Source organism: Nyctibius grandis, chromosome 11 (assembly GCF_013368605.1).
Source record: "Nyctibius grandis isolate bNycGra1 chromosome 11, bNycGra1.pri, whole genome shotgun sequence".
Lineage (NCBI taxonomy): Eukaryota > Metazoa > Chordata > Aves > Nyctibiiformes > Nyctibiidae > Nyctibius > Nyctibius grandis.
The window spans coordinates 3,141,246-3,161,695 of record NC_090668.1 but is presented as its reverse complement, the minus strand read 5'-3'; the positions used below and the strand labels follow the sequence as shown (position 1 = coordinate 3,161,695).

At 52.8% G+C, this 20,450-nt stretch overlaps 2 protein-coding genes across 2 annotated transcripts in view; both read right to left on the bottom strand.

Moving 5' to 3' along the window:
- Nucleotides 1-20,221, bottom strand: part of LOC137668903 (protein FAM118B-like) — a 398,331-nt gene extending 378,110 nt beyond the window's left edge. The window contains 2 exon segments of the mRNA XM_068410718.1: nucleotides 18,900-19,152; nucleotides 20,145-20,221. Of these exon segments, the coding sequence (XP_068266819.1) occupies nucleotides 18,900-19,152; nucleotides 20,145-20,221 (330 nt within the window).
- On the bottom strand, nucleotides 8,179-13,371 carry LOC137668859 (putative ATP-dependent RNA helicase TDRD12). Its single transcript, XM_068410675.1, is given in 3 exon segments — nucleotides 8,179-9,428; nucleotides 12,924-13,257; nucleotides 13,309-13,371. Coding segments are annotated over 3 exon segments (1,647 nt in total).
- Nucleotides 20,222-20,450: the final 229 nt, after the last annotated feature.

Genomic DNA, 20,450 nt, shown 5'->3' with positions numbered 1-20,450 from the left:
GGTCTCCTGGTACCCTTCCTTGACTTCCTACCTGCTGGGATGCTCTGATCTTGAGCTCGGAAGAAGCAGTCCTTGAATGCTAACCAACTGTCTTGGGCCCCCTTACCTTCTAGTACCCTGTCCCATGGAATTTCCCCTAGCAATTGCTTGAAAAGGCCAAAGTTGGCCCTCCTGAAGTCCAGGGTTGTGATTCTGCTAGCTATTCTGTTCCTGCCACATGAGATCCTGAACTCTACCATCTCATGGTTACTACAGCCAAGGCTGCCCTCAACCTTCACCGCTTCAACCAGACCCTCCTTGTTAGTGAGGATAAGATCCAACAGCGCTCCTCTCCTAGTTGGCTCATCCACCATTTGCATCAGAAAGTTATCATCAATACACTGGAGGAACCTCCTGGACTGAGGATGGCTGGCTGAGTAGGCCTCCCAGCTAATATCAGGGTAGTTGAAATCCCCCACAACAACCAGGCCCTGTAATTGCGAGACTGCTCTCAGCTGCCTGTAGAAGGCCTCATCACCCTCCTCATCCTGGTATCCTACGATACCATAGATTAAATACTGTAACATACTAGACCATCGAATAATTACTATACCGTACCGTACAATACAATACAACCCATACAATAGAATACATACAATACAGTCCAGTACAAGAAATACCGTACCTTGCCATACACAGAATGCACAGTCAGATGCACAATACAACACAAAGTAGAATACAATACAGAACACAACACAGAGCACACGACACAATTCAAACAATACCCACAATACGAACACTACTTACAATACAGTGAATACCCCACCACACAGTTCATGGGATTCCAGACCATACACGTCATACCGTAGCACAGGGTACAAAACACAACACATTCCAGACTACACAGCCGGAACTCTTTCCATACACACACGCCCTGGAAAGCACCAAGCTGTTCATGGGAGGCGACAGAGGCGCATGCTGAGGGGCTGCAGCTCCAGCGTGCCGTTGCGTGGGTGCAGAGGAGCAGCAGGGCCAGCCGGGCGCTCACCTGTGCTCGGCGGGGTCGGCTCCCGAGAAGTGCTGGCTGCGGGAGCCTGCTGGCAGGTGGCCTTGGAGATGTGCTGGGGGCAGCAAGATATCATGGTGCTGCCGAAGGGCTGGCCAGGGCCGGGCACAGCTGGGGCTGCCGAAGCTGTCACCTAGCAACGGGGCCAGGTCGTTCGCCATTGGCTCAGCCCACAGTCATCAAGGCCGCCAGCCAATGGGTGGCGCTCTGCTGCAGGAGGGAGAGGAAGAGGCGATGTCCAGGGGTGCCTGTGCCCACCCTGCCCCGGCAGGGGGAGGCCGGTGTCTCCCTGCGCGCAGCTGGGGCTGCTGAGCTCCCCGCCTGCCGCCGCTGTGGCAGAGGCCCTGCGGGAGAAGCTGCCCTCGCAGCGGTGACGCAGGGCCCGGCCCGGCTTGGCCCGGCCCGTCCGAGGAGAGCCGGCTTGCAGGCCGTGCCCAGGGCCTGGCTGGAGCCAGGCTGTGTCAAGGCAGAGCCGCCTCAGCGAGCCGTCCCCACGAGGGGCCGTAGCAGGTCTGTACCGCGGGGCGGGGGCGTGCTCCAGGCTTGGCTGCAGGGGGGGTTGGCCGGGGCCGGGGCTGAGGCGAGGGGCCGTCGGGGCTGGGCAGGGCTTGTCTGCGCTGGGCTGCCCGGCTGTGCCCCTGCGGCCGGTGCCTGCGGCGGGCTCTGCCTTGGGCGCCGCTTTCTCTCCCCTCTCCCCGCCGCTGCCAAGGCGCAGGCGGGCGCTGCCTGGCGGGAAGCTCTGCCGGGCTGCTCTCGCCCCTGGCCGCGGCTGTCGGCGCCCCCTCCTTCCCCCGGGGCTCCCTCCCCTCCCCTCCGCCCCCCTCCCGTCTCCCCGGCGGCGAGCGCACGCGCGGCTTTGGGAAGCTTCGGCGGCAGCGGCCGGCGTGAGGCGCGGGGGGGGTGAAGGCACCGGGAGCGGCGGGAGCGGCGCTGCCCTGAGGGGGAGAGGGGGCGGCGGCGGCGGCGTTTGCGGGGAGCCGGCCGTGGGAGCGGACAGCGTGTGCCGAGGGAGCGGGGAGGGGAGAACGGCGCTTCCCTCCGGGGAGCCGGCGGCGGGCAGCCTGCCTGGAAGTGCGCAGCCCGCGCCCGGCCCCGCCGTTAGGAGCCGGCGCTGCCACCGCAGGCACCGAGTGTGCTCCGGGCTGTGGAACACGGGTGTCCCAGCGGGTGGGGGCAGGGTGAGGTCCCAGCGGTTCAGAGGCAGGGCACTGGAGTGGGAGGCTGGGAACCTTGGGTGCTGCCTGTTTCCACTTCACCAGAGCTCATGGCAGCCGCCCCCCCTTGGCACTGGGGAACTAACGTAGCCTGGGTATGGTTGCACTACTGGTACAAAGGGCGGGTAGGAATGTTCATAAACGCGAGCATGTTCAAACCCTCCGCTCGCTTCTCATGCCAATTGGGACACCTGCACGTTTGTAGTCTTAGATTGTTCTTGAAATGAGTCGGTGGTCCCCCAAGGGGTGTCTGGTGGTCGTGATCCCCCCTAGTTGTGGTGTCCGCTGTATGACCCCGCTTCTGCACAAGCATGGTTGAGGCCTTGCAAAGTTGTTGCACATGTGGGCTGGCCCCAGGGAAAAGATACCATCTGGCCTCCTCAGGACTTACCTCTTCCTCCAGCCAGAGTTGTAAATCACACCAATTAAGGCACAACAAAGGGATTATTTTGTTCCCAAGGTCCTTATCTCTTGCCAGACTTCCAGGCCTCTGTAGCACCCATCCCCTCCTCCAGCCAGAGTTGTCAAACAAGTTGTTTAAGGCATCCAAACTCTGTCCGTCACACTTCCCGAGGTGAATTCACTTGGCAGGGTGGAGGGATTCCCCTTTGTGGTTGGTACACACAGTGTCATATTGGTGCTTGTGGTAGCATCTTTCCTATGGGAAAAGCAAGCGAGGAACATTTGTTCCGTGTGGGGAGGCCGTAGCAAGGTTTGCAGTTGTTGTTGTGGACCCTCGCAGAGCAATATTGCACGTGAGTCGTCCTGAGATAGCTGTCCTGGGGAAACATGCTTCCCCTTTGCTGTATGTGGCTCTCTGTGCTGGAAGTGTAGTCCTGTCCACAGTTATATTTAAATGGCCATGATTTTATGAATGCTATTTCTATGAAAGTACTGATATTGTGTAAGTCTGTAAACATTGAGATCTGTATGTAGATTTCTATGAAGTATATACAAAGACTTTTCTGTTTAGCTGGGAAGGGGGTTGTGTCTGTACCAGGTACTGCCCAAGAGTGTGACCAGTTTGTTGAGTTCCTGGGTGCCCTCAACAGCAGGGTGAAAGCAACTTTAGCTGAATGGGGCTGGTTCTTCCTCCTGGGGGAGAGAAAGGTGGGGGGAGGAACTTGAGCTAAACATGGGCAGCTTTCCCAGGAGGAGCTGCCCTTTGTCTTCTCCCATGCCTGCCAGCCCTGTGCTTTCTAGAACTGTTTTACTTGCCCCATGTGGCCTCAGATGGCTTCAGATGGGAAGACCTAGCCTTTAAACTCTGCCTTCATTTCTGTTACCTGTCTGAAATGGCTTTAGTGTGCCCTAGACTTGCCATGCTTTAGCTCTGTAGAAGTGATGGAAGGTAAGGGTTGCTGCCTCCTGCAAGTCCCCTGATGTCCTAGAAGCTCCGCAAACGCTTCTGCAGAGCTCTTAATGCGAGCGGTGGCTGGTGATGAATAGGGAGAATACTGGGGTGAAATGAGAAATCTCTGGGAATTCGTAGAATGGGGTCAGTCAGGCAGGTCTTCCTGAGGCCATCTGGTCTGATTTTGTGCTCAGAGCGGGTCCAGTCAGATCATGTTGCTCCACGCTGTGTCCTGTCACGTTTGGGGTAACTCCAGGGAGAAGCGGCATCATCTCTGGGCAACTTGTTCCAGTGCTTGGGCACCCTCGTGGTGAGCAGCTTTCTTTGTCTTGAGTCAGAATCTGCAGCTTGTCTGTTGCCCCTTGTCCGTCCAGTGTGCCCCACAAGAAGAGTCTGGCTCTGTTTCCTCCAGTGAGGGAGAGAAGTAGGAGTGAGAAGTGAGGCAGACACCACCCACTCCCTTGCCCCCACACCCCTCTCCCACATAGCATCTTCTCTAGCTTTTCCCCCGTCCTTTGGCAGGAGGTTGCCTTCCTGTTGAGCAGTGGCTTGCATTTCCCTTAGCCTTCCTTCTGCTTCCAGAAGCCTTCCAGAAGCCCTTCCTGTTGTCCTTCATGCCTTCCTAGTTTGCCTCCAGCTAAGCCGTGGCTTTCCAAAATCCATCCCTGCATTCTTGGACAATGTCTCTCTGTTTCTCCTGGGTGTCCCATCTCTGCCTGTACCTTGTATGTTCTTCCTTTTCTGCGTTTGAGCTGGATCAGGACTTTCCTGTCCATCAGCGCTGGCCTTCTGCTACTTGTGACCAGCTCTGTGTTTTGGCATGGACCCTTGTGGTGTCTGGGGAGGGGGGCTGTTGTCCTTGAAGTTCTACCAGTTGCCCTGGGCCCCTTTGCCCTCCAGGCCAGTCTCCTGTTGGTTCCTGCCTAGAAGCTCTTGAGGAAGCGGCAGTCTGCTCTGCTGAAGTCCAGCGTTGTGATTGTGCTGGTTTGCTCACTTCCCTCAGGTTTTAAAATTCTGCAACCAAACGGTGGCCGCAGGCAAGCGTGCCCTTGACTTCTGCATCTTTGATCAGTGTTTCCTTGTCTGTGGACAAGGAGTCCAGCGGAGGGTAGAGATGTGTGCCCAGTCATTCTGCTTTCACACATGGGGTGTGAGATGATGTTGTTCCAAGTCTGCTGTCCCCTGGACACGTCCTCAGTGCCCCCTGCACCCTGCCTGCAGAGCCTGAGAAGCCTGTGCTGGTGTATGTGGCTGCAGGCCTTCCTGGCTGGCTTAGCCAGCCTGCTAGCAGAGACCCTCTTGCCTTCTCTGTCACGGAAGCCCTGTCCCTGGGCCAGCAGTCCTTGTTCCTTGTGCTCCTCAAGGAAGGGTCCTAGGAGCTGAAGCCCTGACTGTGGCACCAGCCCGGTGGTGTTGAGCAGCAGAATGTGTTTGCTGCTATTTGAGCCTTCCTGAGGAGAATCATGCCAGTGCCCAGGCTCTTCCCCCTGGCTGGTGCTTGATGTCGTGTGGATGAGGGCCTGCTGAGCCTCATCAGCCTTCCTGGAGCATTGTGCACCTGAGCACCCAGTGAGCCACAAGGCACTTGAGACTTGAGGTGGGGTTGGCAGAAGGGTGCCTCTAGCTAGCTGCAAGAGGGGGGCTCTGATAACTGCGAGCCTCCTGGCAGCCTGGCCTTGCCTCACCCTTCTGCCGGTGCTCTACAAAGAGGACGTGGCCTGTGTACAGGCAGGAGCGCCCCACCTTCCCCTGCCTCCCTGGGTGTGCAGATGAGCCGTGTATGTTCGAAGTACAGAGACATCTCTCTGCTTTGCAGGCAGCCTATATTCCACGTACAGGCAGGAGAGCCCTGGGGTTACTACCTGCGTGCACCAAGTCTTTGCTCTGCAAAGAGATGGTAGGTGTTACATGTAGGGGTAGGTGAGGCGCTGCTTTTCTACATTCCTGTTTTATATTTAGCCCTTATATTCTCTGTGCAGACAGAAAAGCCTCTCATCACCTTGCCTGCGTGTATTCCGCATATGCAGAGGCTGTGTGCTAAAGAAAAGACTGAAAAGCCTTCCTCTCCCCTTGAATACATTCTATAGACATAAACCAAATCCTCTCTTTAGGATCTCTTGTGTGTACCGACAGAAAAGTATGACTGTGTGGGTCTTGTATAGTCTTGTATGGAAAGAGGCCGTCTCCTGTAAGCAGAGAAGACCTGCCTCATCCCTGTGTACGTACTCTACGTACAGGTAGTACATATTCTATATACCGGCAATACACGAGCTCTGTACAGACAGAAAACCGTGCCTTGCTTCTCTCTCTGTGTATGTCTGCATGTAAAGTACGTGTATTCCTGTGCCTGTGCTCCACGTGGGGACAGCACACACTCCACACCCAGAGAGAAAGGCCCTTCCTCACTTGGCCTTGAAAATGTCAGTGTTCCATGTAGAGACAGTATCTGTTCACCATAAGGACATTGACATTCGTATTCAACATCAAGACGTAAAGCGCAGCTTCCCCTCACCTGTCTGTCTGTTCTGTGTGGTACGTCCGCAGCTGACAAATTGTATGTCTCTGCTGACGTTCTCTGTATGTGTTCTGTGTGGAGGGTGCGTGTATGGAGAGAAACACAGGGGTGTGCTTCCCGTGTCTGTGTACTTTTGTGTGTGTGGATAATGTATCTTGTGAATAGAGAGAGGAGAAAAGCCTTAGTGAGATGAGGTCAGCTGAGGCTTCTCTTCCTGGCGATAGAGCATATAGTGTCTGTGGATGATCTGTATCGACCGTGCGTGGGGGAAGGTGTGTCTATGTTTGAGACAGACATCTGTTGACACGTATCTGTAGGTGTCTGTCCGTATATATTGTGTTTATACCTGCTGCATGTTTTCTGTATATATTGTCTGTGTATAAAGGTACCTAGATGGTGTCCTGGCTGTGTGTATTTCATATCCAGACAGCAGTTGCCTCACTCAGCAACTTCTTGTTGGGGAGTTCTTGTTCTGTCTGTAGAATATACACAGCCTAGAGATAATGTAAATGAAATGAAGAAAGCTTCAGCTAAGCAAGGTGAGGCTTTTTTGTTTCCATGCAAAATACGTACTCTCTTGTTTATGCCCCGTTCACAGGTGCAGAAAGCTCAGCCAGACTCTTCTGAGTGTCGTCAGTATCCGTAACGTGGAGTTCTGTCTGACCTCTAGATGGAAAGCAGGGACATAGTCCAAACCCTTTTGTCCGTCTGCCGAGTCTCTGCTGTCTGAATGTCTTCTAGCTGCAGCCTGGGGAGCTTGGCCGAGTCTTGTGCCTTGACACGGGTGTGGACTTTGTGCTGCTTGTGGCTTGTGTATCTCTTGGGTAGTGGGCGAAGAGCGAGGGCGAGGTGTCGACTTAACAAAGTTTGAACGGCAGAGTTCACTCGCTTACTTGCTCTGACAGGGAAACTGAGGTAGGGCTGGGCTGGAATGATTTATAGAGAGATGGGGAATGGACGGGGTAGAGGGGAAAAGGGTAAGGGCAAAGAGTAAGGAAGCCCCTGCGATGGAGTGAGGAGGTTCAGAAAGGACCCCCTTGCTTTCTAAACTCGTTCTCAGAGAGGAGTCTAGGTGTGGCTGGATCCAGTCGTGGTCCCAGACTTGGTCAATGGTTTATGTCTAAGGGAATTGGATACAGGGATTTCAGTGGTATTGATTCAATATGGTGTTAGGTGTTTTGTACAACTTTGGGATAGCAGCAATTTAAGATTAAACACTGTTATGGTAAATCACAAGATTGGATTATAGGATTTTCTAGCAATACTTAATCAATAATCAACAATCTGTTATAATTGATGCAGTGATTTAGTTAAAGATTTAGCAAGGTTTCTTAAATTGCGTATATACACACGCACAGAGAAATATAGAAATAGAGGTAGATATAGAGATAAACCTATAATTAAGATGTTTCTTTTTCTGTAGATCATAAATTTTTGGAATCCAATAATCTTTGAAAATCTCGCAAAATCAAAATACAGTGAATTACCCTATTTTTTTTTTATTAAAAAAATTTATGACTAAAGGTTTTAATTCTAACATCCTCATGCTTGCCTCCTTTAGAAATATCATCCCCATCACCCTATCCAGGCTTAACAGAACTGCTTCTATCTCTTGCTTCCCAGTCAAATCAGATTGCACTCCTCTTACCTCACACTGTTGGAGGACCAGCAAAGAGATAATGAAAGCACAGAAGAGATTTTTCTATTGCTATGTTGTTATATATATTCATTGCTGTAATATCTGAAGAAAGAACTATTGCAGGAAAAGTCGTCCTTGGTCTCCACCTCTGAAATGCCGACTATACAATCCCACAAAAAAGGTGGGAAACTGGAGCATGTTCTATTGCAGATAATTTTGAAGCAGTTCTATGTCAGTTTTTAAGAAAATACTCATTAAGAATGCTACCTTCCTCCCATGCCCTATGACTTAAAGCTTAACTAAATTCTGGTAGACTTTCACAGGATGACAGAAAATGTTTCTTTCAAGTCAGAGAAACAGCCTTGTACAATTTCAACTACTCCAGAGTAGAAAGCAACAGAATAGAACTTCTTAATATGGTGGCTTAAGTTTTCTCCTCGCATACCACTCCTCATGAACCATTTCTGCTTCATTTACTGAATTAGTGAATACCAGCACCTTCTGAAGATTATTCTGGGTAAAAAACAGTATTTTGAGTAGCACAGCAATTCTCTCACTGTTCGTGCAAAGTTGCATGACCTGTTGCACATTTCCACAGATGGAAGCTTCTTCCATAGCTGTTATCACAATGTAAGGGTCGTTCAAGAACTCCTTTATCAACTGTGCTATATGTTTATGCCAACAAGTTCCAACAGCAATAATCTGATGCGGTGAATACTCCCGCTCTTCAGTAATAACGGCTTTCTTGCAATAATCTAATATAGTAAAAACCTGTTCAGTAGCGTCCGAGAACAGTACGTCAATCTCATCAAAAACAAGATGGCAAAGTCTACAAAATAATAAACGGTGATGTTCAAACAGTCTCGGGAGGCTGTACCGTGTAGTCACAATTACTTCACATCCTCGGATTTTCACACTTCTAGCTTCTTTTTTGTTCTGCCCAAGTATTATCAACATGGGATGAAGATGTCTGGAGCACCTCGCGTACGTTTTCAGTAGCTCAAAAACAAGTTCTGCCTTCTTCCACCCAGGACATAAAATAAGTGCTAGCGGTCCAGTCCTGCTTGGCAAGGCTTTGTAGCAACTTTCGTACTGCAGAAATGTAAGAAGTGGTGGAATATATCAAAAAGGATCATTTCCCTGATACGAGATGGCAACTACATCACATCCTTGAGCTACTGGCGGCCAACAGTAAGATTCTGTGAAGTTAGGGCCTAAAAATTTTTTCCGAGTAAGTTCCTTTTTCAGACCATCAAAAAGTGGTGCTGTTTCCAGAATTGACGATGGCTCAATTTTCTTGCTAAGAAAGACAAAGTTTCTTTCTTCACCAACATTCTGAAAACTCTCTTGGTCATCTTCAATTATTAGTGTTTTCAGAGGATCAGAATTTAAGAACTGCTGAAGCCTGTCTGTGTGAACTGCTGTATCTTCCTTGAAAGGCAAACTTGGAATTGCTTTGACAATAGATGCAGTATTTCCATTTAGATCTGTGCTTGACCTTTGGTATGTCTCTTCAAGAAAGGAACTGGAAACAGCAAGACCTGTTTCAATGTTTGTTGATAACTTCTTCTGAAACAGCACTGGCCTGAAAGCAAGCGCAGGATTAACATTTTTCACTGGAAGAGACTCAACATTTAATGATGTTTGATTCTCCTGATAATCTGTAGAGCTGTGGGGTTCCCACGGGACAATGGTGGGAACGAGCTACTGAACAAGCTATGTGCAGGCATGTCCAGGGGGTGGTAATGGGGTGGTAATGAACTAGCCAATCATAATACAGAACAAGGGCCTTGGCTCTGAGAAAAATAAGATATGAGGAAGTTGAAAAATAAGAAAGAATGCTGCAGCTGCAAGATATAGCTTTTTAGCATAAGCCAATCAGAACTAATATAGAGGCGTGTGAACAAAGCATACTAACCAATCATAATAGAAATGACATGTACACAGTGTGTACAAAAATAGAATAGTATAAATGTACCCTCAGATACGTAAATAAACGAGATCTGCTTAACGATCATATTGGTCTGCGTGCATTTACTCCGTGCCCTCTCAAGTTAACGGAAACAAGTGGCGCCCGGAACAGGGGCCTGACCCCGGACCAGGGGCCCTTCAGCCGGAGACTGCGGAGAAGCAGCGGACAACGGGCTGAAAGGGAAGGGTTGAGAGGAAGCCAGCTGTAGAGTGCTGCCCCGGCACTAGATTTTCGCACCGGGAAAAAGAAACGGATGCGGTTCGCACCGGGAAATGGATGCGGTAAGCCTGAGTTTTGCTAGCAAAGGAAAACCTGGGTAGGGCTTCCCAGGCAGCTGGGGGAGGAATGGGGTCTACCCTGACCAAGACAGAAGTGGCGGTGGTGAAACTCCTCCGACATATACTCTCTGTGAGAGGAATTAAATATGATGAAGCTGCGTTAAAGCAGTTACTGTCTTGGGCAAAAGATAAAGGACATTTTACAACCTTTAATGATGTCTTTGAAGTACCTTCATGGGAGAAGATTGGTGACTCTCTCTGGGATGCAGTGTCAAGTGGTGATAAGGAAGGCAATAACTTGTCTACTACATGGAGGCTGGTTAGCGAAGCGTTAAAAGGAATAAAAGCAGAGAGAGAAGTCACACGTACAGCTTTTATGGCTTTAGGACCACAGGCACCTACTACCCCCTCGCTATTTGTGGGACCAAAATCTCCCACGGCCCCGGTGGCTTTACCAGTGGCAGCTCCTTTACCGCTGTGGGTACAGACGGCTCCGAAAAAAGCCGAGGAGCAGGGAGCGAGTAAAATAGATACAGATCCATCAGGGCTGATATTGCGCCCTAAAACACGAGCTCGATTTGGACTAATTGATTCAGACGCTGAACAGGAGACTTGGCCGAAACCCCCTCCGAAACCCCCTCCTCTCATTGATCTCTCTACGGATGAGGCTGAGCAGGAGGACAAGAAGGAGGGTAAACCTGCTTCGTATCCACCTTTACCGGATTCACCGTTTCCTGAGTCTGTTGAACAAAGTTCACATTCCGGCGCTAAATGACCACCGTTAAAGTCGCCATTTACGGAGTCAGCAGTACCAGAGTCACAAGGACTTAAAGGACTGTTACCATCACGAAATGGACACGAAATTGACATGACAGAACTTGGTAGACGACTGGAAGAGTTAAAGACGGAATTGCAGCAGCACCCTTCAGCCAACGCCTCGGGACACGTGACTATGTCTCCCCCAAAGCCCCCTCTGTGTTCGGGACAAGTATTAGGGCCACCTCAACCTCCTTTACAATTCCCTACTCCACCTTTGGGTCAGGGCAGGGGGGAGGTTTGCGTCCATCTGGTAATGTGGGAGGTGAGGGAGAGGGTCAGCGTCCGCCCGCGAATATAGGGGAAGAGGGGGGAGGAGTGAAATGGAAAGGGATCATTCGGGATGCGTTATTAGAAGGGGTTATAATTCCACAAGCATATCCAGTGATTGTGGGTGCGGGTCCTGAGGGAAGAAATATTTGGCAACCATTAGATTGGAAAATTGTAAAGGAAGCATTGTTACTACAGTTAGCGAGGGACAACACAGATGAGGACTGCAGGAAAGTTATTGCAGGGATGGCAAATCGTAACCCCACCTTAACTGACCTAATGGATGCTTGTGGGAAAGTAGGAACCACCACGTTTCAGATGGAGCATTTAGCAAAAACTTTAGTGGCGGCAGTTAAGGTAGTTCATCGTTGTTATACATGCGGGCAAGAAGGTCACTTGAAGAAAAACTGCCTTAAGAAGTCGAAGCTGAGTGGGAGAGAGAACTCTGTTTTGATGTGACATTGCTGTGGGAAGCTGGGGCATTTTGTGAAGCTGTGCAGGTCTAAGTATAATGCTCAAGGTCAGCTGATAACAACCAGCTGCAGAGTGCAGGGAAACTGGAGAAAGAACGCGGGGAGGAACTGTGTGCTGACACAAATGAATCTTCCCAACCAGTTCCAGGCCTAAGCAGTCAACTCGCAGCCCGAACCGCAGGGAGAGCAGGACTGGTGTTTCCACGTGGGGTTAACCTGTGCGGCTACCAAGCCTTGGACCTGTGGCAAACGGCCGTTGTGGAACGAGTGCAAATGTGGAACATAAGGCTCAAGTTATGGCTGCGGCTGTACTTGGGGCTTATGTCGTCACAATTGCAGTCTCTATTCCAATTGTTAGCAGGGGACACAACTTTAACAGCACCACGACAGACTACTGCAGAGGTAAAGCAACTGATTACAGAAATAGAAAGCAGGCTACATTCCAAATTTGTATATCGTATTGATTTGAATCAGGAAATACAAATTATCACTTTGTTTGATAGGCAAATTCCGTATGCAATAACTGGTCGATGGAATTCAGAATAATCAAATTCGTTACATATATTGGAATGGTTGTTTCTACCTTTAAGAACAAAGAAAACTCTCCCCATGATTGCAGAGCTATTGGCACAGATTATCATCAAAGGACGGATGCGATGTGGGGAGCTTGTGGGCAGAGATCCTGCATCACTAACTGTTCCTATTGCAGCTCAGTACTTTGAGTGGTGTATGGCTAATAGCTTTGCTTTGCAAACAGCCATGGAGAATTTCTCGGGACAGGTTGTTGAGTGCGGAACTTCCAATTACCACGAGAGTGTTGCGTACGAACACTCCCGTGGATGGAATTACCATTTTTACAGATGGATCTGGGAACACAGGCAAGGCGGGCCTTGTCTGGTATTCTGACGGCAAGTGGGAATCTATGGTAGTACAACAAAAGGGTTCACCTCAGGTGGTAGAATTACGAGCTGTATTAGAAATATTTCAAAATTTTCCCATTCCCTTTAATTTGGTTACTGATTCAGCATATGTGGCTGGCATTGTAAAACAATTAGACAGATCTGTTATAGAACATACACGTAATCAGTGTGTTTTTGAATTGCTGCGAACTCTGTGGCAAGAAATTCAAATCCAAACTGCATTGTTTTATGTTCTACATATAAGAAATCATACTAATTTGCCTGGCTTTATTGCAGAAGGCAACACCCAAGTGGACTCTTTGATTTCTGACTCTACAAATTCTACTACAGTGACTATACAGGTGCCGGACATTAAACAACAGGCACGTATATCACATGAGTTTTTTCATCAAGGACATCGGGCACTGCGACGACAATTTCACAGAACTCCCCGTATTCTCTTCAACTTCCTCAAAATGAGCTAAGTTCTTCGAGACAAGATCGTTGTTAACGCATATCTTTTCATCTTTTGTTGTCACATAAAGAAAAATATCAAATGTGTTATCTTCTACAGCACATAACTGGGCTTTCATTTGGGTAGCTGCTTTGAGAAGGTTTTGAAAATACTTAATAGCAGCAAAATCCCATCTTTTGGCTGGTATCATTTTTGCAGTATTCTCACACAAGTCGACATGCAACGTCAATGGCTTTGTGCGATACAGTCGACACTTTTTTGCTCTATATGGGACCCGCATAAATGCTTCCAGTGCAACATGAATGCTCTAATACCAAGACTTCCATGTTTCTCAGCTAGAGTCTTCCTCAACACGCGCTGAGGCGATGCCGGGCGGTTGGCGGCAGGGGGGAGGCGCGTCGTCGGCGCGGGGTTTTGCCATCACAGCAATGCGGTGGGATGACTCTCATGACTGGCGTGCTGCTATGGATGGCTATAAGCTCTTTAAGAGGGACAGGCGAAGCAGGAGAGGCGGTGGGGTAGCGCTGCATGTTAGGGAGTGCTTAGACTGTGTCGAAACTGAGGAAGATGGTGAGGATGACAAGGCTGAATGTTTATGGGTGAAGATCAGGGGGAAGGTCGGCAGGGCGGACATTACGGTGGGAGTCTGTTATAGACCACCCAACCAGGATGAGCAGGCGGACGAGGTGTTTTACAAGCGGCTGTCACAAGCCGCCCGGTCGCCGGCCCTTGTACTCGTGGGTGACTTCAACTTGCCGGATGTCTGCTGGAAATACAACATGGCAGAGAGGAAGCAATCTAGGAGATTCCTCAAATGTGTGGAGGACAACTTCCTCATGCAAGTGGTAAATGAGCCCACTAGAGGAGGGGCCTTGCTTGACCTGTTGTTTGTGAACAGAGAAGGACTAGTGGGAGATGTGAGGGTCGGTGGCCGTCTTGTGAGTAGCGACTATGAAATGTTAGAGTTTTCGGTAGTGGGGGAAGTAAGGAGGGGCAAGAGCAGAACTTCTGCCTTAGATTTCCAGCGGGCTGACTTTAGCCTGTTTAAAAGGCTGGTGGACCGAGTCCCTTGGGAGTCGGTCCTGAAGGGCAAAGGAGTCCAGGAAGGCTGGACACGCTTCAAAAGGGAATTGCTAAATATTCAGGAGCAGGCTGTCCCAGTGTGTAGGAAGACTAGCCATCGGGGAAAAAGACCGGCCTGGTTAAACAGAGAACTTAGGCTAGAACTTAAGGAAAAAAAGAGAGCCTATTTGCTCTGGAAGAAGGGTCGGGTAACTCGGGAGGTCTATAGGGACGTGGCCAGGTCGTGTAGGGAGAAGATTAGAAGGGCCAAAGCTCAGTTAGAGCTTGATTTGGCTGCTACAGTCAAAGATAACAAAAAAAGCTTTTACAAATACATCAACAGCAAAAGGAGGGTCAAGGAGAGCCTCCCCCACTTGCTGAATGAGGAGGGTAGTGTAGTGTCAGGGGATGAGGAAAAGGCAGAGGTGCTCAATGCCGCCTTTGCCTCGGTCTTTAATGTCAAGACAGGTTGTCCTCAGGAGACTCGGCCCCCAGAGCCTGAAGTTAGGGACGGGGGGTGCTGTGTGAACCTCCCGTAATCCAGGAGGAGACGGTTAGTGACCTGCTGTGCCAGTTGGACACCCACAAGGCTATGGGCCCGCATGGGATTCACCCCAGAGTAATGAAGGAACTGGCAAATGAACTTGCCAAACCACTCTCGATTATCTACCGGCAGTCCTGGTTAACTGGAGAAGTTCCAGCTGACTGGAAATTAGCAAATGTAATGCCCATCTACAAGAAGGGCCGGAAGTATGATCCAGGGAACTATAGGCCTGTCAGCGTGACCTCGGTGCCAGGCAAGTTGATGGAACAGATCATCCTGAGTGCCATTACACGGCACATGCAGGACAATCGGGGCATCGGGGCCAGCCAACATGGATTCATGAAAGGCAGGTCCTGCTTGACCAACCTGGTCTCCTTCTATGACCAAGTGACCCGCTTAGTAGATGAGGGCAGGGCTGTGGATGTAGTCTATCTAGACTTCAGTAAGGCATTCGACACTGTCTCCCACAGCATCCTCCTAGAGAAACTGGCTGCTCAGGGCTTGGATGGGTGGACTCTTCGATGGGTTAAAAACTGACTGGATGGCCGAGCCCAGAGAGTGGTGGTGAATGGGGCAAAGTCCAACTGGCGGCCGGTCACTAGCGGTGTTCCCCAGGGCTCAGTGCTGGGGCCGGTGCTGTTCAATATCTTTATAGATGAACTAGACGTAGGGATTGAGTGCACCCTCAGCACATTTGCAGATGACACCAAGCTGGGTGGGAGTGTCGATCTGCTGGAGGGTAGGAAGGCCCTACAGAGGGATCTGGACAGGTTAGATAGATGGGCCGAGACCAACGGCATGAGGTTTGACAAGACCAAGTACCGGGTCTTACACTTCGGCCACAACAACCCCATGCAGCGCTACAGGCTGGGGGAAGAGTGGTTAGAAAGCGGCCCGGCGGAAAGGGACCTGGGGTTGCTGATCAACAGCCGGCTAAACATGAGCCAGCAGTGTGCCCAGGTGGCCAAGAAGGCCAATGGCATCCTGGCCTCTATTAGGAATAGTGTAGCCAGCCGGTCTAGGGGAGTGATCGTCCCTCTGTACTCGGCACTGGTGAGGCCGCACCTTGAGTACTGTGTTCAGTTCTGGGCCCCGCACTTCAAGAAAGATGTTGAGGTGTTGGAGCGAGTCCAGAGGAGGGCAACCAAGGTGGTGAAGGGTCTGGAGGGTCTGACCTACGAGGAACGGCTGAGGGAGCTGGGGTTGTTTAGCCTGGAGAAGAGGAGGCTCCGAGGTGACCTTATTGCAGTCTACAACTACCTGAAGGGAGGTTGTAGTGAAGTGGGAGTTGGTCTCTTCTCCAGGGCAACTAGCGATAGAACAAGAGGACACAGCCTCAAGCTTCACCAGGGGAGGGTCAGGTTGGACATTAGGAAGAATTTCTTTTCAGAAAGGGTTATTAGACATTGGAATGGGCTGCCCAGGGAGGTGGTGGAGTCACCATCTTTGGATGTGTTTAAGAAAAAACTGGACATGGCACTTAGTGCCATGGTCTAGTTGACAGGGTGGTGTCAGGGCAACGGTTGGACTCGATGATCCCTGAGGTCTCTTCCAACCTGGTTGATTCTGTGATTCTACTTCTTAATGTGGCGAAACCCAATGATAGTGAATTCCTCGCTCTTTCCCTTTGTTGGCGCCTGTCGGCGGAGGGTCTGAATCCCCTCGTGAGTCTGCCCTGGACGTCGCGAAATCTGCCCTGAGAGGCATCCCAGCTCGAGGGGAGATGCAGGGTCACAGCCTGCTGCGATCCTTGAAGGTCAGAGAGCCTCACTTAGGATCAGTGTTATGGGATGGCAAGATAATTGACTTTGGTCAGTCCCTTTTTTCATTATGGCCGTAAGTCTTGTCAGGCAGCCTTGGCACCTTTCAGGGCGGGCAACGGTCCAGGCAGGAGGAGTTGGGGGTACGTTTCCCAGGCAAGAGGAGTTGGGTCCGGTTGGGGAGCGCCCAGTCGTCCCAGCTCCTCATTCCTGTTCATTCCCTGGGCAGCAGGAGTTTCGGGTGTGGTTCAGGGGTGCCCGATCATAGTAACTCACTGTGCTTGTGCCCAGGACAGGGAGGTACAAGGTGGTGTCAACTCACTGCGCCGGCAGGCAGGATCAGAGAGCTTCTGATGGTCTCGGACCACTTGCTGCTCCCTGATTAACGTTGGCTGGTCATGATGTTACAGTGCGGCTTGGTGGTGGTGGGCGTCTGCACCCCCCACGAGGTGAGAGGGACCATGGAGCAGAGGATTGGCTCCTGAGTGAAAGAGGAGCTCTCCCGGCGGAGAGCGGGGCTGAGGGGAATGTTTTGGGGGCTACGTTGTATCTCGGGCAGGAAGGGCCTTCTGTCGGTTGCAGGTTTCCCAAAGGCAGAGGAGTGGGTCGTGCCCCTGTGCAGGGGCCACGTGTGGAGCATGAAAGCTCTCTAGGTAGCGTTAAGAGCAGTTGGCCACAGGGTTGAGTAATCCCCGTTCAATGAAAAGCAGGGGTCTAGGAAGAGGTGCGGCGTTTGTGTCCCCATCAGGTGTGGTCCAGCTACGCGCAGGCAGTGTTTCCGTTGTGGGGATGTGCAGTGTGGTTCTTTGGCCCAGGAAAATGAGGGAGAAATGAGGAATTATGCAGGAGCCCTGAGGAGACGATGAACTGGGATGCATTCGAGGACTTTCACAGGGCTTGCTAGGAATGACTGTAGGAGATGGAGAGCAATATTGTGAAGTTGTTGGCTAAGAATGTCCAAACGGGAATAAAAATAACTGTTCCCCTGCCCTTCTCTAGGATTGCCCACGTTTTGAAGCATGTGAGGAGCGCGTCACCCTCTGGCCCAAGAGAAGCACTTCACCGCCTGGTTCTTTTGGAGCACTTGATCATTTGGCTTTTTGGGAGCATTTCATTACATGGCTTTTCTTTGGAGTGCTGCAATGCCCAGTTCTTATTGCAGTGCCTCGCCCGTGCCACCGCCGCCCCGGGGGAGTGCCTCGCCCCTGCCGCCACCGCCCACGAGGAGTGCCTCGCCCGTGCCGCAACCCCCAAGGAGTTCTTCACGCCTGCCGCTACTCTTGAGAGGTGTGCGGGTTTCCTGCCGCCCACCCCTGAGGAGTGCCTCGTGCCTGCCGCCCACCCCCGAGGAGTGCCTCACCCCTGCCGCCACCCCCAAGAAGTTCTTCACATCTCCTGCTTCTCCGAGAGGTGTGCGGGTTTACCGCCACCCCGGAGGAGCGCTTCGCCCCTGCCGCCGCTGCCCCCAAGGAGCGCTTCGCCCCTGCCGCCGCCCCCGAGGAGCGCTTTGCCCCTGCCACATCTCCAAGAGGTGTGTGGGTTTGCCGCCGCCCCGGAGGAGTGTGTCACCCCTGTCGCTTCTCCGAGAGGTGTGCAGGTTTGCCCCCGCCCCGCAGGAGTGCTTCGCGCCTGCCGCCCACCCCCGAGGAGTGCTTCGCGCCTGCCGCCCACCCCCGAGGAGTGCTTCGCGCCTGCCGCACACCCCCGAGGAGTGCTTCGCGCCTGCCGCCCACCCCCGAGGAGTGCCTCGCCCCTGCCGCCGCCCCCAAGGAGTTCTTCACATCTCCCGCTTCTTCGAGAGGTGTGCGGGTTTGCCGCCGCCCCCGAGGAGTGCCTCGCCCGTGCCGCCGCCCCCGAGGAGTGCCTCGCCCGTGCCGCCGCCCCCGAGGAGTGCCTCGCCCGTGCCGCCGCCCCCGAGGAGTGCCTCGCCCGTGCCGCCGCCCCCGAGGAGTGCCTCGCCCGTGCCGCCGCCCCCGAGGAGTGCCTCGCCCGTGCCGCCGCCCCCGAGGAGTGCCTCGCCCGTGCCGCCGCCCCCGAGGAGTGCCTCGCCCGTGCCGCCGCCCCCGAGGAGTGCCTCGCCCGTGCCGCCGCCCCCGAGGAGTGCCTCGCCCGTGCCGCCGCCCCCGAGGAGTGCCTCGCCCGTGCCGCCGCCCCCGAGGAGTGCCTCGCCCGTGCCGCCGCCCCCGAGGAGTGCCTCGCCCGTGCCGCCGCCCCCGCAGGAGTGCCTCGCCCGTGCCGCCGCCCCCGAGGAGTGCCTCGCCCGTGCCGCCGCCCCCGAGGAGTGCCTCGCCCGTGCCGCCGCCCCCGAGGAGTGCCTCGCCCGTGCCGCCGCCCCCGAGGAGTGCCTCGCCCGTGCCGCCGCCCCCGAGGAGTGCCTCGCCCGTGCCGCCGCCCCCGAGGAGTGCCTCGCCCGTGCCGCCGCCCCCGAGGAGTGCCTCGCCCGTGCCGCCGCCCCCGAGGAGTGATTCCTCCTTCTAGATAAAGGAATCATTGGAGCTGGGGGCATGCTTGAGAACCAAATTAGGCTACTTCCAAAAGCCAAATCCTAATCAGAGTCTAAACCCCTCCTACAAGCACACTCACCGGTGACAGCTTCTGGTAAAGGTCGTGGGCAACGTGAACCAAGTTCTTGTCTTCATGGAGACACTTTTGAAACCGTTTGCTCTTTTCATCTTCCAGCAGATCAAACTTAATAGCAGCATCCAGGAGGGCCTGGATTAATCGCTTCTGAGACTTCAGCGCCGGGACCTGTGGAGCAACTGCTGCGCTGATTCCTGTCCCGATCACCAAAACGAATTCCCGAGGCTTCTTGGTTTTGAGGCTTGGCAACAGCTTCCTGCAAGAGGAGAAAGTAGGTACCATTGTAGATGGAAGGATGTCTTGGGTCATGAAGACCGAGGACAAGGGAGGTGCCCTCTGCCTAAATTTTGAATCAACATTAGGGTCCTCCCATAAACACCGACTCATCACCGAAGGAGGTGGGGAAAGGTGCGGATGCCCTTTGTCTCCACGCTCAGCAGCTACTACACAAGTAAAGCTACACCGGCGCGCCTGACCTGAACACTTTAAGGAAAGTAAAAACTGCGTGCTTCCAGCTCAATGCCGGAAGATTTACCCCTCAATTTATATAAATGCCCCATATCAATTATTTTTAGCTGCTTTGAGCGCTGAGAAGAACTACCCCCAGTGAGGGGGTAATTCAGATCTCCTTTTTTAATTAAGTGGCTTCAAGATGTTGGGATAAGACAAACGTTACATTCTAGTTTAAAACCCGCTACGTTTGGGCTAGAAGAATCCAAAAGGATGTTAATGAGTTGTTCCCTGTCCGACTCCGTGGGAGTCGCAATTGGAGCAGGCCCGCACGGCTCGTCAAAACCACCCTAGGAAGGAACAGGCTTCTGAGGTAACGGGGACCGGTGGCACGAGGAAAACAAGCCCTTAAAACACATCAGAGGTTTTTATTTAACGCTGTGATCCTCCATTTGCTTTGGGCTCCCACCGGCTTCATGAAAAACGAGAGCGAACACAGTGAAGCCCAGCGAGGGGGCGGTTTAGCACCTTCAGGGATGGCCGGCGCCTCGAGGCCTTCCCTTTCCTCTCTGCTGCGCCCCTTCCTCGCCCCTGCTCATGCTAAACCTGAGGGAAAAGCAAGAAGAAGGTATTTCAGCAGGCAGGGAGTAAGCTGAGGGGGGAAAAAACGGCCAAGAAAATGGCTTTTAAAGAGGGTGACGGTATGGGGGGGGCTGACAGAGCAGCAACGCTGAGGTGAAGCTGGGCCCCAGCGCTCCCCGGCCCCCTCGGGCTCACCCCCGCCCCCCTTGGGCTCACCCCCGGCTCCGTCGCCCCCCGGACAGCCCCACAGCCCCCTCAGAGGGGCTGGAGCTGCCGCCGCTCACCGCCGCCATAGCGGCCCTTGGGGCTCCTCTCATGGCGGCCGCCTACCCCGGCCCGCTGTCACCACGGCAACGTTCCCCGCCTCCCCAGTTCCCTTTCCCAGCCCGCACGCACCTAGCGCCGCGTGCCCAGCCCCACGCGGAGATGCCCGCCCCGCGCAGGCGCCTCGCGTCCTGCCCCGCCCCCTGTGCGCGGCGGCAGGGAGGGGATTGCGCGAGATTTCACTGAATTCTCGCGATG